This window comes from Suricata suricatta, chromosome 9 (genome assembly GCF_006229205.1).
Source record: "Suricata suricatta isolate VVHF042 chromosome 9, meerkat_22Aug2017_6uvM2_HiC, whole genome shotgun sequence".
Classification (NCBI taxonomy): domain Eukaryota; kingdom Metazoa; phylum Chordata; class Mammalia; order Carnivora; family Herpestidae; genus Suricata; species Suricata suricatta.
This window is the reverse complement of record NC_043708.1, coordinates 96,826,298-96,843,048: the sequence shown is the minus strand read 5'-3', so window position 1 is coordinate 96,843,048 and position 16,751 is coordinate 96,826,298. Positions and strand designations below refer to the sequence as shown.

The 16,751-nt window shown below is 34.5% G+C and overlaps 1 protein-coding gene across 2 annotated transcripts in view; it reads right to left on the bottom strand.

Annotated features, from left to right (window-relative positions):
- MINDY2 (MINDY lysine 48 deubiquitinase 2) overlaps positions 1-16,751 on the bottom strand; it is a 74,424-nt gene that overhangs the window by 25,974 nt on the left and 31,699 nt on the right. For both annotated transcript variants that reach the window (XM_029952379.1, XM_029952380.1), the window contains 2 exons: positions 9,504-9,662; positions 5,011-5,113 (listed from right to left, as the gene is read on the bottom strand). In XM_029952379.1, coding sequence (XP_029808239.1) covers positions 5,011-5,113; positions 9,504-9,662 — 262 coding nt within the window. The remainder of the gene's footprint in view (positions 1-5,010; positions 5,114-9,503; positions 9,663-16,751) is intronic.

The window sequence follows — 16,751 nt, the reverse complement described above, 5'->3', positions numbered from 1 at the left end:
CACATACATTATATCAATATTTTTTCTCAAGAAGAGGGGACAAAACAATCCTTTTTACCATGTCAAATGCCCAGATTCCCTTTGAAAATACAAGGGCTCATATAATTTGATTCCAGGGATATAGAAGGGAGCACAGAACATCCTACAGTGCCATAAAATAAGAAAGTAACTCAAAAAACATTATAAAAGAACATGGGGTGGGGGGGGGGCACCTGTGTGGCTCAGTTGGTTAAGTGTTCAACTTTGGCTCAAGTTATGATCCCCTCACTCGTGCATTCGAGCCCCACATTGGGCTCTGTGCTGACAGCTCAGAGCCTGGAGCCTGCTTCACTTGTATCTCCCCCTCTCTCTCTGTCCTCCCCAGCTTGCTCTCTGTCTCTCTCAAAAATAAACATTAAAAATTTAAAAAAATTAAAAAAGAATATGGGATCCAGGTTTAGAGGACTCCACTGGATATATCTGAGATAACTTAAAGCATCAAAAAGAGTAATGATAATAATGGATTATAACACACTGAACAAAAAAGAATCCATGAGTCTACATTGATAAAAGACATTCCTGATGGGGGAGGAGAAAACATTTATTTTTACAAAAGAATGCCAACTAATAAATGTAGAAGGAATAATAGAAATATCATAACCACCACAATAATAGTTTATTCAGACAAGAATCAATGAAAGCCAATTATACTGGGTGAAAGATTATTAAGGAACATGGTATTCATGCGGTTTCAAAGCACATCAGAGATTACTTATTAATTACAAAAGGCAAAAGACATCTTTACAACAAAAAGGTCTAGCAGATACCACACCTTAATCATATCTCAACATCACCAATAATGGGATAAGCAGACATCTTGTGCCACCTGATCTGATGCATTGGGAAAGACACATATCAAATATACAGTATTCTCACCAAAACTATGTGACTATTCTACTAATAAAGAGACAATCAAATGAATCCAAATTGGGACTATCCCATAAAAACTGGCGTGGATTATTTTAAAAAGTCAATACCAGAAAAGTCCAAAAAGAAAAAAAGAAAAAAGATTAAGGATCTGTTCTAGATGACAGAAAACTTAAGTTGATATGACAAATGATTCTTGATTGGAGCCTACAAGGAAAAAAACTTAAGAGCTATACAGGGCATTATTGAGACAACTGGAAAATTAAGAATACGAACAGTATAATAGACAAAAGTATTATATCAATAAAAAAAGTATTGATGCTAAATTTCCTGAGATAATTTATTGTGACTACATAAGAGAATTCTTTGTTTTTAGGAGACAAATGTTGAAGATTAATAGGCAAAGTGCTGTGATATTTGTAAGTAATTCTCACATGATTTAGGAAAAAGTGTGTTTATGTGCGAACAGAGAAAGAAAGCAAAACTTCGATATGTTAATTCAGGCAAACTGCATATATGTAATCAATTATACCATTTCAACTTTTTTCATGGGTTTGAGAGTTTTTCAAAATAAAAGAAAGATAAAGAGAAAATTAGTATCATTTCATCAGAAATAACTTAAATTCAAACTATAAGCATTAGTGTTTATGGCACATGATAAAGGCTTGATAAGTATTTGAATAAATAAATATAAAAAATAAATAGACATTAAAAATTTTTTTAAAAGGTAAACTAGAAATTACTTGAGCATTTTTTTTTAACTTAGGAATAACTGTTAAGGAAAAAATTATTCCTGAGAAAGTATCTGGAATTAAGTGACCAGCTCTGGTGAAGTCTGGCAGCTGCTACTGTGCTATTTTTTTTTCCTTATTGATTTTTGCTGCCGTGCCACACCTATCATTATACCTATATTCAAAAAAGTACTGCTATCCAAAAGAGGAAACAAATAATACATACTCTATGTACATGTGAAAGTTCTGTATTTTTACTTACAAGGTACTGTCATCAAAAGAAAAACAATGTTATCTGAAAGAAGGTGAAAGAATATCTAATTCTATTTAGTTAACATTGCTTTTTCATCAAAAAAGAATATAGTAAAAATATTTGTTTTTTATAATCTGTCCTCGTGGCAATGAAATATGTGAATTTAAAAATTAAGTAGTTATCACCTGAGATTTAAGCTTAATATCTTTTAATAAAGGACTAGATATAAACCACCTTTTGGTTATTTTATTGAGTCTGAAGGAAAGTTACAGTTGCGGCACAAACAGAAAAAGCAGACTCCTTTAGCTGAACATTATATCCAAGAAAATATGAAGAAGAAAACACTGGAGGCAAGCTAATTGCTACATTAAAAGTAAAAACATCCATTGTGGCCTTTTCTTCCCTATACAAGTAACCATTGGAACTGAATAATTACTTCACACTACACATTTATAGTTTTTTTATAAACAAAAAACTAGTTTAGCTTTTTTTAAAAAAACTTTTTAATGTTTGTTTATTTTTGAAGGAAAGAGAGACAGAATATGAGCAGGGGAGGGGCAGAGAGAGAGAGGGAGTCACAGATCCAAAGTGGTCTCCAGGCTCTAAGCTGTAATGCAGAGCCTGATACAGGGCTCAAACTAACAAACTGAGATCATGACCTGAGCAGAAGTCAGTTGCTTAACTGACTGAGTCATCCAGGTGCCCCTAGCTTTTTAACTGTACTGAATTCCACGGATAATTATTCCTTGATACAAAAATTTGATATGCAGAATTCTACCATTACAAAATTTACATATCAAGGTATTAATCAATTCTGGTACATATTACTAAAAAATTCTGTAACAGTAAAGAGGATTCATTCCTTGGTTTTATCAGTGAGTTTAACTATATAAATTAGTTATAGTGGGGCACCTGGGTGGCTCAGTCAGTTAAGCCTCTAACTTCAGCTCAGGTCATGATCTCATGGTTCATGAGTTCCAGCCCCACACTGGGCCCTGTGCTGACAGCTCAGAGCCTGAAGCCTGCTTCAGATTCTGTGTCTCCCTCTCTCTCTGCCCCTCCCCTGCTTACATTCCGTGTTTTTCTCAGAAAATGAATACACATAAAAAATTTTTTTTTACTTATCATTTTTTGTAATCCTGAGGAATCAATGTTAGAGAAATAGTAAAATTAGTAGTAACATCAGGTCGAGAAAAAGGGGAAGAAATAAAGAGACTGGATTTGTGTTGCTGTTGTTCACTTTGTTAATTAGTGTACTGCCTAAGTCCTACCCTAGTGACATTACAGGCTGCCTTGGGAAAATTGCTGTTAACAAGCATTCCCAATAGCTTCATACTCTATAAGCCTATTCACCCAAATATCACTTTTCTAGCTATCAATCCATCCGTTAACACTTTCTGAATCCTCTTGTTCCCTAAGTTACTACCGAATAGCATATTGGAAGTTACTGAGATAGCTGGAATCTACATATGGCAATATATTCCTTTATAGTCTGTTTTTTTGTAGGAATACACAGTAATGAGAGTTTGGATAAAGACTGGAAAGTTCGGGACACCGAAGTGACTCAGTCAGTTGAGTGTCCACTTCGGCTCAGGTCATGATCTCACAGTTTGAGGGTTTGAGCCCTGTGTCAGGCTCTGTGCTGACTTTCAGAGTCTGAAGCCTGCCTAGGATTCTGTGTCTCCCTCTTCCTTTGCCCTTCCCCTCCTTATTCTCTGTCTCTGAAAAATAAATAAATGTTAAAAAAATTTTTTTTTAAAAGAATGGAGGGACGCCTGGGTGGCTCAGTCGGTTGAGCATCTGACTTCAGCTCGGGTCATGATCTCACCAGTCGTGGGTTCAAGCCCCACCATGGGTTCTGTGCTGACAGCTCTGAGCCTAGAGCCTGCTTCAGATACTATGTCTCCTCCTCTCTCTGCCCCTCCCATGCTCATGCTCTGTCTCTCTGCTTTTCAATAATAAATAAATGTTAACCAAAAAAATTTTTTAATGAAATAAAATAAAAAATCAAAAAAGAATGAAAGTTCTAGTGAGTGGAATTTTATTAATTGGAAAGTTTTTTTGTTTTTGTTTTAATGGCTTTTGTTGCTCCCCTCACTCGTGTAATTAAACTTTGTTGCCTTGGGTTGCAGTGAAAGAGTTGTCATACAAATCAGTGACTGATATCCCTGTATATTTATGTGTTTATTCCAAGTAAAAACCCAGGGTAAGTCTCCACTAAAATACTCTGTGTTTTCTGGATACTTGCTTCTTGAATAAATATGTTAAACTTATGGATCTATTGAGTAGTATAATTAGTTGTGATTATAGTATGTGATTCATGTACCTATTTTCTTTTACATGTTCTGTGTCTTATAGTCACTTAATTTTTTTAATGTGACGATTACTATCAAATTTCATTACACCTCATGTAAAAGAACTGTGTCTGAGAGGCACAGTTTCTCCTCTATTTCTTGTGATTTCTCTTTCTTTGGCTTACCCTTCAAACAGAGGAAAACAGCAGCCTGAGTATTTGTGCATATTTATGAGAAAGTGAAGTAGGTAGTAGGAAAGGCATATACAAATATTATGGCTTCTTATAGCATTCTGATTTCAAATATGCTCCTCCCTTCATTGACCAGAACACAGCTGAAAAAACATGAAACTGCTTCTATGATGATAAATTTAGCAATTTTAATTAGTTAGGGATTAGGAAAACGTGATCAGAGTATACTATGATTTAAAATGGTGCTTTAATATACTACATTATACTAAAATGAACATATAATACTCATTTCAGTCAACTGGAGGATGAATTATAAAGTTCACTTATTACTCCCAAATAATAATCCTAACCTTTTTTCAAAAAAGAATTATCAATAACTCTTGGGTGACTGACCTTATCAAAGCTAACAAGTGATTCCAAAGATTTTTAGAATACAGGCCTGATTCTAAAAGTCAAGTGAAACGTGTTCCAGAAAAACCTTTCATTGGTATCTTTATGAATAATTACTTCTTTGAATTCCTATAGGTAGCATCACTTGTATTTTTTTAGAAGTCTTAGTTATGACATTTAAAAGATATTACATTATAAGACAAGATATTTTGCCAAGAATATGTCAGGTAATAGCACTCACCCACCTTCACTAACCAGCTCACTATTGTCTGACTGCTTACAAGAGATGATCTTCTCCACTAGCTGGTTGTAGCTGCAGTTACCAACAGCTTTTACAATGTCATCAATCTAGAAAACAAATGACTGTCTCACTAATCATGATAAGATTAAAAACAATAACAAAGAAACCTGTACTGTTCTTTAGGGTTTTATTCTAATATTATATTAAGTATTAAACTATTACTTATTAAAGAGAAAATCAACACCCAACAGTTTCTAATTTTGTTTACAGCTCACTATAACACATTATGAAAAATATTGCTTAGCTGTATTTCAAATACGCAAAAATAATGAAATGGGATTATTACATGCAACTTTATTTCTTAAGGTTATAAAGATGCATTTAAGTGATTAAAATAAAAAGTAAACTATTTCAGGAGGAAAAATAAAATTTCAGTTTTTTCCCCTAAAACATAAATATTTTGCACTTAAAGCAGGCAAATCTAAAGATATCAATTTATGAGATTAACAAAGGTTTCCCATTTTATTCATTATTTAGTTCTTAGCAAAGTATAGTAGAGATATGAGTAGATATAACTATGTCATTTTCCTGAAGAAAAGTTAATATATACTAATCAGGGACAGTATTTGCCTCATGAGTCTTATTTAATCTTTGTTTTTTGCAGTACAAGTGGAAAAGTAAATGTAAAGTTTAGACATAATTTAGAATAAAACTAGGCATCTCTACTCTCCTTCCATTATACTTTGCTTTGACTACTGAAGAAAAATAGGTTTCTGGTGGCTAAACAACTTGTTTTGATTGCCACCCCATCTGAAAAAATATTTACTTATAAACTATTTACATGTACTACTGTATTGATATATATATAATAAAACAAATATACATTAATAAAATGACATAAAATAAAAGGGCTAATGTTTTCTTTCTACATCTAAATGATCTTTCTTAAATACTTACTCTTTGAACACTACAAGTTCTTCACATATAACTGTACAAGTAATGCTCTGGACAATGGTTCTCAAACCGGGGAGCTTGTTAAAAAGATCTAAAAGAATTCCAGGCTCAAGCTGCTTCTTTTCTCAGTTGTCTAAGTTTTCATTCCATTGCTGCGTAGCAAAGTTTAGGAACAACTGCTCTAGGCTACGATTTCTTTGTTCCTGTAAAATTCTAGGGTAAAAAAAACCTCTGAACCACTGTGGGACGACTGTTGAGAAGAGCAGTTAACTGAAAAAAGTCAAAGCAGGAAATGTGAAAAATTGTTATATACATATCTTAAACATTTTATGTTAAAAAATACACGAAGTATTCACTTGTCAATCTTTTGATGCACAGCCAAATAAGGGCTTTTCTTTGAAAGCTGATCTTTTGGTTATGATTCTATATACACAAAAGACTATTACTTCCAGTTTTGATTTAAAGTGAAAACTTAGACCTTTAAGAAGCAATTTGAGGGCACAATTCCTTTAGATTTTCATTATTTTTCTTAACATTTTTACTGTTTACAACAATTTTCTTTAGTGACTCAACTTCATTAAGTCTTTGCGAAGAATCTGAATTTTCAATCCTAAGGAATCCACAAAAATACAACTATAATACAAGATAAATATACAAAAGTAAATTGTATTGTTATAGACCAAACAGTACAAAGATTTCAACTTTTCATAGGCAGCATCTCTACATTAGTGTTTTTTTTTAATGTTTATTTACTTTTGAGGGGGGCGGGCAGGGGCAGAGAGAAAGAGACAAAGAATCCACAAGCAGTCAGCATAGAGCCCCACACGGGGTTGGAACTCACAAACCGCAAGATCATGACCTGAGCCGAAGTAGGACACTTTACTGACTGAGTCACCCAGGTGCCCCTCTATATTAGTATTTCATTCAATTCACTTAGGAGCCTTTTATGCACTACTATGTACTATATGCTGTTAGAGAAACTGCAGACTCAGCAATGAACAAAAGAGATGGTCTGTGCTTTCATAAAAGTTTACATTCTAAAGACAATAAACCAAATAAACAAATATATGCTAGGTAGGTAGAATTCTAAGTTTCTTTCAGTTTCAGGTTATGACAAATAATACTGCTATGAATAGTCTTATACATTTATTCTATTCTACACATAAAGAGTTTCTCTAGAGAATATGTCTTGTCAAATTGCTAAGTCTTGGGGTATGCTTATCCTCAACTTTACTAGAGAACTCCAAACTGCTTTCCAAAGTAAAAAGCCAATTTATATTCTCATCAGCAGGAAATGAGAATTCACTACATTGTACATCTTCTCCAACATTTAGTACTATAAGACTTAAATATTAACAGTTCCAGTAGCTGTATAGTGGTATCTCATTTTGGTCTTATTTTACATTTTCCTGATGACTAGTTCATATGTTCATTTATTTGGATATCCATTTTTGTCAAGTGCCTGTTCAAGTCATTTGTTCTTTTTTTTTTTTAATTTGATCTAGAGTCATGTGCTCTACCAAATGAGCCAGCCAGGCAGCCCCCTCTGTTTGTCATCTTAAAATTGTTTTTTAAAAATGTTTACTTGAAGAATTTTAGCTTTATTAACTTTATTATATATTTACTCTCTATTTTAACACTTTCTGCTCTTAAAGTGGATATATAGCTTATAAATATCTTAAAATATATATATATTTGTAGGAACTCTTTATACATTCTGCATGTTAGCCCTTTATTCATTATACAAATTATAATCATCTATTTAATGGCTTGGTTTTATATTTTCTTTGGGATTTCTTTAAATAATCACAAGTTCTCAATTTTAATGTAGTCATGTTTACCAATGTTCTTTATGGTTAATGTATTTGTTTTAGAAATCTTTTCTATTGTTAAGGTTAGAAACATACTCTCAAACTTTTGAGTCTTAGCTTTGACAGTTAAATATCAATGCATATGGAACAGAATTTTATGCTGTCATTTGGGAGAAACAATTTCATTATTTTCTAATTGGCTATCTAATTAAAAATCTGAATTAGCCCTCTAGCTAATTAGATATCTAATGACTATTCAATTGCCTTATCAGCACCTTTTATTTTAAGGACTGACTTTCCCCTGTTGCTCTACAGTACCTTATTTATCTATAAAGGCATAGTCTTTTTGGCTTCTCTATTCTCTGGCATTGGTCCAATTCTTAATTACAATATTTAAAATATTTCCTATCTGGAAAGACCAAGTCCTCCCTGCTTATTCTGCTTCGAGAAGACTACATTTTCTATTCCTGGCCCTTTGATTTCCATATAAATTGTAGAATCCACTTGTCTCATTCCACCAATACTCCCCATTAATCTGTTGGGATTTTGTTTGGAGTTATAGTGAAACTATAATTTACTTTAGAGAAAAAGGACATCTGTATAAAATGCCTTAAAATCTAAACTCTTAGAGACCTACATTTACATAGGTCTCTAATTTTTCTCAAAATTAAAATTGTCCATACAGAGGTCTTGAAAATCTTTTTGTCAGATTTATTCTTAGGAACTTACGCTATTTAAATGACATATTTTTAAAATTTCATTTTCTGTTCATTATTGTATTTATTTTTATTTTTTAAAAAAATTTTAAGTAATTTCCACACCCAACATGGGGGCTTGAACTCACAACCCAAAGATCAAGAGTTATATGCTCTACCAAATGAGCCAGGCAGGCACCCCCATTTCTCATCTTAAAATTCTGACTCTTGATTTCAACTCAGATCATAATCTCATGGTTTGTGAGTTCGAGCCCTGCATCGGGCTTGATGTTGAGCGTGCAGAGCCTGCTTAGGATTCTCTCTCTCCCGTTCTCTCTCTCTTTCTCAAAATTAATAAACTAAACTAAAGTAAACCAACAAACAAGTAAGTAAGGGCAAGGGATCTGCAGCTATTTCTCCAAAGAAGATATACAATGGCCAATAAACACATGAAAAGATACTCAAGGGGCACCTGAGTGCCTCAGTCAGTTAAGGGTCCGACTTCGGCTCAGGTCATGATATCACAGATTGTGAGTTTGAGCCCCGCGTCAGGCTCTGTGCTGACAGCATGGAGCCTGGAGCCTGCCTCAGATTCTGTGTCTCCTTCTCTCTCTGGCCCGCCCCCACGTGTGCTCTGTCTTTCTCTGTCTCTCAAAAACAAATAAATGTAAAAAAAATGTTTTTTAAACAAAAGGAAAGATACTCAACATCATTAGCCAAAAAAAAAAAAAAAACAAACAAATCCACAATGAGATATAATTTTACCCCTACTAGTATGACTATAATGCAAAAAATAGATAATAAGAACTGTTGGTGAGGATATAGACTCAATTTTATACTTGACGCCTAACTCCTTAAAGATATAGTCAGAAGTCCTGGACAGATTTAGCAGTTCAGAGGATAGTGCCCTTAACCTCACAATTTGGCTAATTTCAGGTAAAAGCACAAAAATAATTAGGACATATGAATTTATAGTAATTTTTCAAATTAATAAAATTTTACATCTGTGTTTATATATTTAAAATTTTTCCACTTACCTGAGGGTCCACTAACCACCCATGGTACAAAGGAATATCAAGAAGATCAAATACTATGCATTCTGGTGTATATTCAAACACTCGAACACCAGTGAATTTTACATTTACATCCAAGCCTGTCTGTAGTTTGTGCAAGATTGCCATAGCATCACTCATATTCTGAAAACAGAAAGGAGAAAGGTAAAGATGAGAAATATCAAACCACAATGACAATGACAACAACAGCAAAGATATTTAAATGCAGGCACATTTACTTCTAATTTTCCATTTTATCAAATTTATGAATCCCTTCAACCAATTTTTATTATTAACTACCTACAATGTACCAGGCACCAATCTAAGTTCTATAGAGGTAACAGCAAATTAAAAAGTTCCTGATTTCACATAACTAATATTCTACTTTGAGAGACAAACATATATATAATATAATATCAAGTATTGAATAAAAATTGAGCAAGGAAAGGACAGGGATGAGGGGCCTATTTTAGACCAGGAAGACCAAAGATAAAGTTTCTAGTCAAAGGTCTCCCATTTTTGGGTATACATCCAAAAGAATTGAAAATAACATCGTGAAGAGATACTTGCACACCCAGGTTCATTATAGTATTATTTACAAAGTCAAGAGGTAGAAATAGTCCAAATGTTCACTGACAAATAAATGGATAGAGACATTGTGGTATATACATACAATGGAATATTATTCAGTCTTAAAAAAAAAAAAAGAAATCCTATAACATGCTACAATATGAATGAAACTTGAAAACATTATGCTGAGTGAAAAAAGCCAACACAAGAGGACAAATACTATCTGATTCCACTTATACGAAATATTTAGAGCAGTAAAAATCCTGGAAACAGAAAGTAGAATGGTGGTTGTCAGGAGAGTCGGGGAGTTGTTCAATGGGTTTAGAGTTTCATAGTTTTACAGGATAAAAATTTTCTAGAGATCTGTTATCAGTGTGAATAAAGTTAACACTGCTGAATTATACACTTAAACATATTAAGTGATTACATTTTATATTGTTTTTTATTCACAATTTAAAAAAGAAATGATCAAGTCATGAAAAGATACAAAGGAAATTTAAATGTACATTACTAAGTGAAAGAAGCCAATCTAAAATGGCTACATACATGAATCGAAATGATATTGTGGGAAAGGCAAAACAATGGAGACAGTAGGAAAGATCAGTGGTTGCCAGGGGTTAGGAAGAGGGAAGGATGTAGAGGCAGAGCACAGAAGATTTTTAGGACAATAAAACTACTCTGTATGATACTATAATGGTGGACATATGTCATGTTATACATTTGTCAAAACACATAGAATGTTTAACCAGAATGAATCCCTAATGTGAACTATGGACACTGGGTGATAGTTTGAGTAAATATAGGTTCATCACTTATAACAATGCATCAATGAATGGATGTTGATAGTGGGAAAATGTTGTGTACGTGTGGAATGTGGGGGGAGGAGGGACAGGACATACATGGCAACACTGTTCTTTCCACTCAACTTTGCTGTAAACTTAAACTGCTTTAAAAAGGCAAAGGAGCTCTTTAAAAATCACACTTAAATAGGGACGCCTGGTTGGCTCAGTCAGTTGAGCATCCAAGTTTGGCTCAGGTCATGATCTTGCAGCTTGTGCACTGGAGCCCCATGTGGAGCTCTGTGCTGACAGCTCGTAGCCTGAAACCTGCTTTAGATGCTGGGTTGGCCTTTTAGTCTCTGCTCTTCCCCAACTCATGCTTTGTCTCTCTCTCAAAAATAAATAAACATTAAAAAAATTCGTAAGAATGACACTTTAGGGGCTCCTGGGTGGCTCAGTCAGTTAAGCATCCGGCTTCAGCTCAGGTCATGATCTCACGGTTCGTGGGTTTGAGCCCCGCGACAGACTCTGTGCTGACAGCTAGCTCTGGCCTGGAGCCTACTTCAGATTCTGTATCTCCCTCTCTCTGACCCTCCCCTGCTTGTGCTGTCTCTCTCTGTCTCTCAAAAATAAATAAAAAACATAAAAAAAAATTTTTTTAAAGACACTTAAAAATCAACCAAAGCAAAATACTCAGTCTTGGGAGGCTCAGAGGAAAAGAAGAAAGCATTCCAGACAAAATAGAAACCAGTGCAAAAACTGACACAGAAATGAGTTCAATACTGGTTTCCATGGAATAGCAAGGAGGCCTAAATGGCTAGAACAAAATTAATTAAGTAGAAAGTAGTGGGAGACGACTCAAAACCAGTAAAAAAGTTGAATTAGTAATCAAAAATCTCCCCAAAAAATAAGAGTCCAGGGCCAGATGGCTTTCCAGGAGAATTCTACCAAGCATTTAAGGAAGAGTTAACAGCTATTCTCTTGAAGCTGTTTCAAAAAATAGAAATGGAAGGAAAACTTCCAAACTTTTTCTATGAAGCCAGCATTACCTTGATTCCAAAACCAGAAAGACCCCACTAAAAAAGAGAACTACAGACCAATCTCCCTAATGAACATGGATGCATAAATCCTCAACAAGATATTAGCCAACCCGATCCAACAATACATCAAAGAAATTATTCACCACAACCAAGCAGGACTTATACATGGGATGCAGGGCTGGTTCAATATCGGCAAAATAATCAGTGTGATTCATCATATCACTAAAAGAAAGGACAAGAACCACATGATCCTCTGAATAGAAGCAGAGAAAGCATTTGACAAAATCCAGCATCTTTCCTTGACCCTTAAGAAAGTACAGATAGAAAGATCATTCCTCAAGATCATAAAAGCCATATATGAAAGACCCAACGCTAATATCATCCTTAATGGGGAAAAACTGAGAGCTTTACCCCTAAGGTCAGGAAGAAGACAGGGATGTCCACTCTTACCAGGGTTATTCAACAAAGTACTGGAAGTCTTAGCCTCAGCAATCAGCTTAACAATAACCCACAACCCTCAGACCAACTTTAGCCTCAGCAATCAGACAATACAAAGAAATAAAAGGCATCCAAATCGGCCAGGAGGAAGACAAACTTTCACTCTTCACAGATGGCATGATACTCTATATGGAAAACCCAAAAGATTCCACCAAAAAACTGCCAGAACTGATCCATGAATTCAGCAAAGTGGCAGAATATAAAATCAATGGACAGAAATCGGTTGCATTCCTTACACCAACAATAAAGCAACACACAAAAAATATCAAGGAATTGATCCCATTTACAATTCCGCCAAAAACCATAAAATACCCAGGAATAAACATAACCAAAGAGGTGAAAAATCTATACACTGAAAACTATAGAAAATTGGTAAGGGAAACTGGAGAAGACACAGGCACAGACACAAAATGGGAAAATATTCCGTGCTCCTGGATAGGAAGAACAAATGTTGTTAAAATGTCAATACTACCCAAAGCAATCTACATATTTGATGCAATCTCTATCAAAATAACACCAGCATTCCTCACAGAGCTAGAACAAACAATCCTAAAATTTGTATGGAACCAGAAAAGACTCCGAATAGCCAAAGCAATCTTGAAAAAGAAAACCAAAGCAGGAGGCATCATCATTCCAGACTTCAAGCTGTATTACAAAGCTATCATCATCAAGACAGTATGGTACTGGCACAAAAACAGACACTCAGATCAAGGGAACAGAATAGAGAACCCAGAAATGGACCCACAAACATTTGGCCAACTCATCTTTGATAAAGCAGGAAAGAATATCCAGTGGAATAAAGACAGTCTCTTCAGCAACTGGTGCTGGGAAAACTGGACAGCAACATGCAGAAAAATGAACCTGGACCACTTTCTTATACCATACACAAAAATAAACTCAAAATGGATGAAAGACCTACATGTAAGACAGGAAGCCATCAAAATCCTCGAGGAGAAAGCAGGAAAAAAACCTCTATGACCCTGGCCACAGCAACTTCTTATTCAACATGTCTCCAGAGGGAAGGGAAACAAAAGCAAAAATGAACTACAGGAACCTCATCAAAATAAAAGCTTCACGGCAAATGAAACAATCAACAAAACTAAAAGGAAACTGATGGAATGGGAGAAGATATTTGCAAATGACATATCAGATAAAGGGTTGGAACTCAAAATCTATAAAGAACTTATCAAACTCAACACCCAAAAAACAAATAATCCAGTGAAGAAATGGGCTAACGACATGAACAGACACTTCTCCAAAGAAGACATCCAAATGGCCAACAGACATATGAAATGATGCTCAACATCATTCATCATCAGGGAAATACAAATTAAAACCACAATGAGATACCACCTCACACCCGTCAGAATGGCTAACATCAACAAGTCAGGCAACAACAGATGCTGGCGAGGATGCATAGAAAGAGGATCTTTTTTACATGGCTAGTAGGAATGCAAACTAGTACAGCCACTCTGGAAAACAGTATGGAGATTCCTCAGAAAACTAAAAATTGTATGACCCAGCAAGTGCACTACTAGGTATTAATCCAAGGGATATAGGTGTGCTGTTTCAAAGGAACATAAGTACCCCAATGTTTATAGCAGCACTACTGACAATAGCCAAAGTATGGAAAGAGCCCAAATGTCCATCGATGGATGAATGGATAAAGAAGATATGGTATATATATATGTATGTGTATACATACACACATACCGTGGAATATTACTCAGCAATCAAAAAGAATGAAATCTTGCTATTTGGATCTACGTGGATGGAATTAGAGGGTATAATGCTAATCAAAATTAGTCAGTCAGAGAAAGACAAATATCATATGACTTTACTCATATGAGGACTTCAAGATATAAAACAGATGAAGGGCGCCTAGGTGGCTCAGTGGGTTAGGCAATCAACTTTGGCTCAGGTCATAATCTCACAGTTCGTGGTTTTGAGCCCCACATCGGGGGGTTAGCTCAGAGCCTGGAGCCTGTCTTCGGATTCCGTGTCTTTCTCTCTCTCTGACCCTCCCCTGCTTGTGCTGTCTCTCTCTGTCTCTCAAAAATAATTAAAAAACATTAAAAATTTTGTAAAAAAAAAATACAAAATAGATGAACATAGGGAAAGGAAGCAAAAATAATATAAAAACAGGGAAGGGGACAAAAACACAAGAGACCTAAATATGGTGAACAAACAGAGGGTTGCTGGAGGGGCAGTGGGAGGGGGCATGGGCTAAATGGGTAAGGGGCATTAAGGAATCTACTCTTGAAATCATTGTTGCACTATATGCTAACTAACTTGGATGTAAATTTTTTAAAAAATTTTTTAAAGTGGGAGATGAAGTCAGAAAAAGACAGATTACAAGGACGTGCTGGCCAAGTTAAAAAGTTATTATGTCCATACCTGTTTTTTTCTGTAAATAGTCATATAATCTATATTGAATATTTTTAAACATGCTTTTCTAAACATTTTTAATATATTAAATATAATTGTACTTATAGAGGATACATTTGATAAAACAAAAAACTCCTCTGATATATAAAATTTGCTATAATTTTACTGAATCCCTACTGTTAATCAAGATACTGTGCTATATATTGAAGATATAAAATAGAAGACTATAGCCTACTGGGAGCCTTATAGTAGAAAAGGTGAACATGAAATAAAACCTTTTATGGGGTGCCTGGGTGGCTCAGTTGGTTAAACATCTGACTTCGGCTCTGGTCATGGTCTCACAGTTTGTGGGTTCAGGCCTCACATGGGGCTCTCTGCTGTCAGCAAAGAGCCTACGTCAGATCCTCTGTCCCCCTCTCCCTCTGCCGGCTCACACTTTCTCTCTCTCAAACAAACATTAAAAAAATCCTTTTATATTAAACTAAGGACTCTCTTTGAAATCTGAAAAAGATAAATTAGGTCATAAGAACACAATTCTGTTTTACCAAATAACATAAAATTCCATTCAAAGAGACTACATGCTGAAAACAGAAATTACTCAAATGTTTCAGATATATCAGATGAAGAATTTATATCAGAATAACATTGTTATATAGTCTGGCTTTTTCACCTTTTCCTAATAACTATGTTCTCCCAAAACAATGTAGTTTTTCAATTTTCCCCAAAGTCGAACCCTTCAAAATAATCACCTCACATTTTTCCCCTTCAGTGCTATAAAACTTTCCTAAAGCCATAGCAATGATGGGTCTAAAAAAATAGTAATAACGGTGAGCAGTTATAGGATTATGGTTCTACTACTACCCATTTTTCATCTGTATCTGTTAAATTCTTGGTTACCAGTCACCCAATTTCCTTGAGCTCCTGGGATCATGCTTTATAAATTATGTAGTATTAAAATAACTAAATAGGCACCATTTGATAATCTCCATAAAGATTAATAACACTGATAAAAAATGAATATTCATAAATAACTAAAAAGTATTTTGCCATTTTGTTCCTAAATCCAAATTATGAAATTAATACAAATTCTTGGAATGATCACTTATATCACAAGAAAGGATTACTATTGGTTCCTTTAAGCCAGTGGTTAAACTATTGTTCTGGTTTTGTTTTGTTGTTCAGAATTTTTCAAAGGTACTTCTAACATGGTGAAATATTTTAAATTTAATGTATATTTTATTTTATTTTTTTAATTAAAAAAATTTTTTATTTATTCTTGAAAGACAGAGACAGAGAGAGAGAGAGAGCGAGAGAGTGAGCAAGTATGAATGGGGGAGGGGCAGAGAGAAAGGGAGACACAGAATCTGAAGCAGGCTCCAGGCTCTGTGCTACCAGCACCCCTAACGTATATTTTAAAAATATATTTGCCTTTCCTTAAATTCCACATCTATACTACAATATACTTGAGGTCCATGCAAAAAAGTAGCTACCTTTTATATAGGAAATGGATGATTAAGTCTTTGGTGTTGTAAAATCAACTTCATTTAAACATAACCATCCCCACCACTAAAAAAAGAAGAGGAAAAAAAAAAGTAATGAAAATAATAAGGGAAAAACTCAAGACACACTTCCTATGGGGAAAAAAAACAATAAAAAAACAAAAAAACCCATCATGTAATTTCTGTCCTTGACAGAATGTATTAAATAAGCAAACACTTGTATCATCTATCTTGAATGTATCATAGATAAGCTGCTATACAATGATTGCCACTTCAGATAGCTGTGAAATTAGGTGATTAACTAGTTGTTACTTAACCTTCTAATTTCTGTATAAGTCTAATTACATGAAATAGAAGTTGGGGTTCTGATTTTTTACTTTGCTTATCCATTTGGAGTGTCATTGTAACTACTGTATTGTAAATGATGGAAAATAATTGCATATGTTAAAAAAAGTGTTA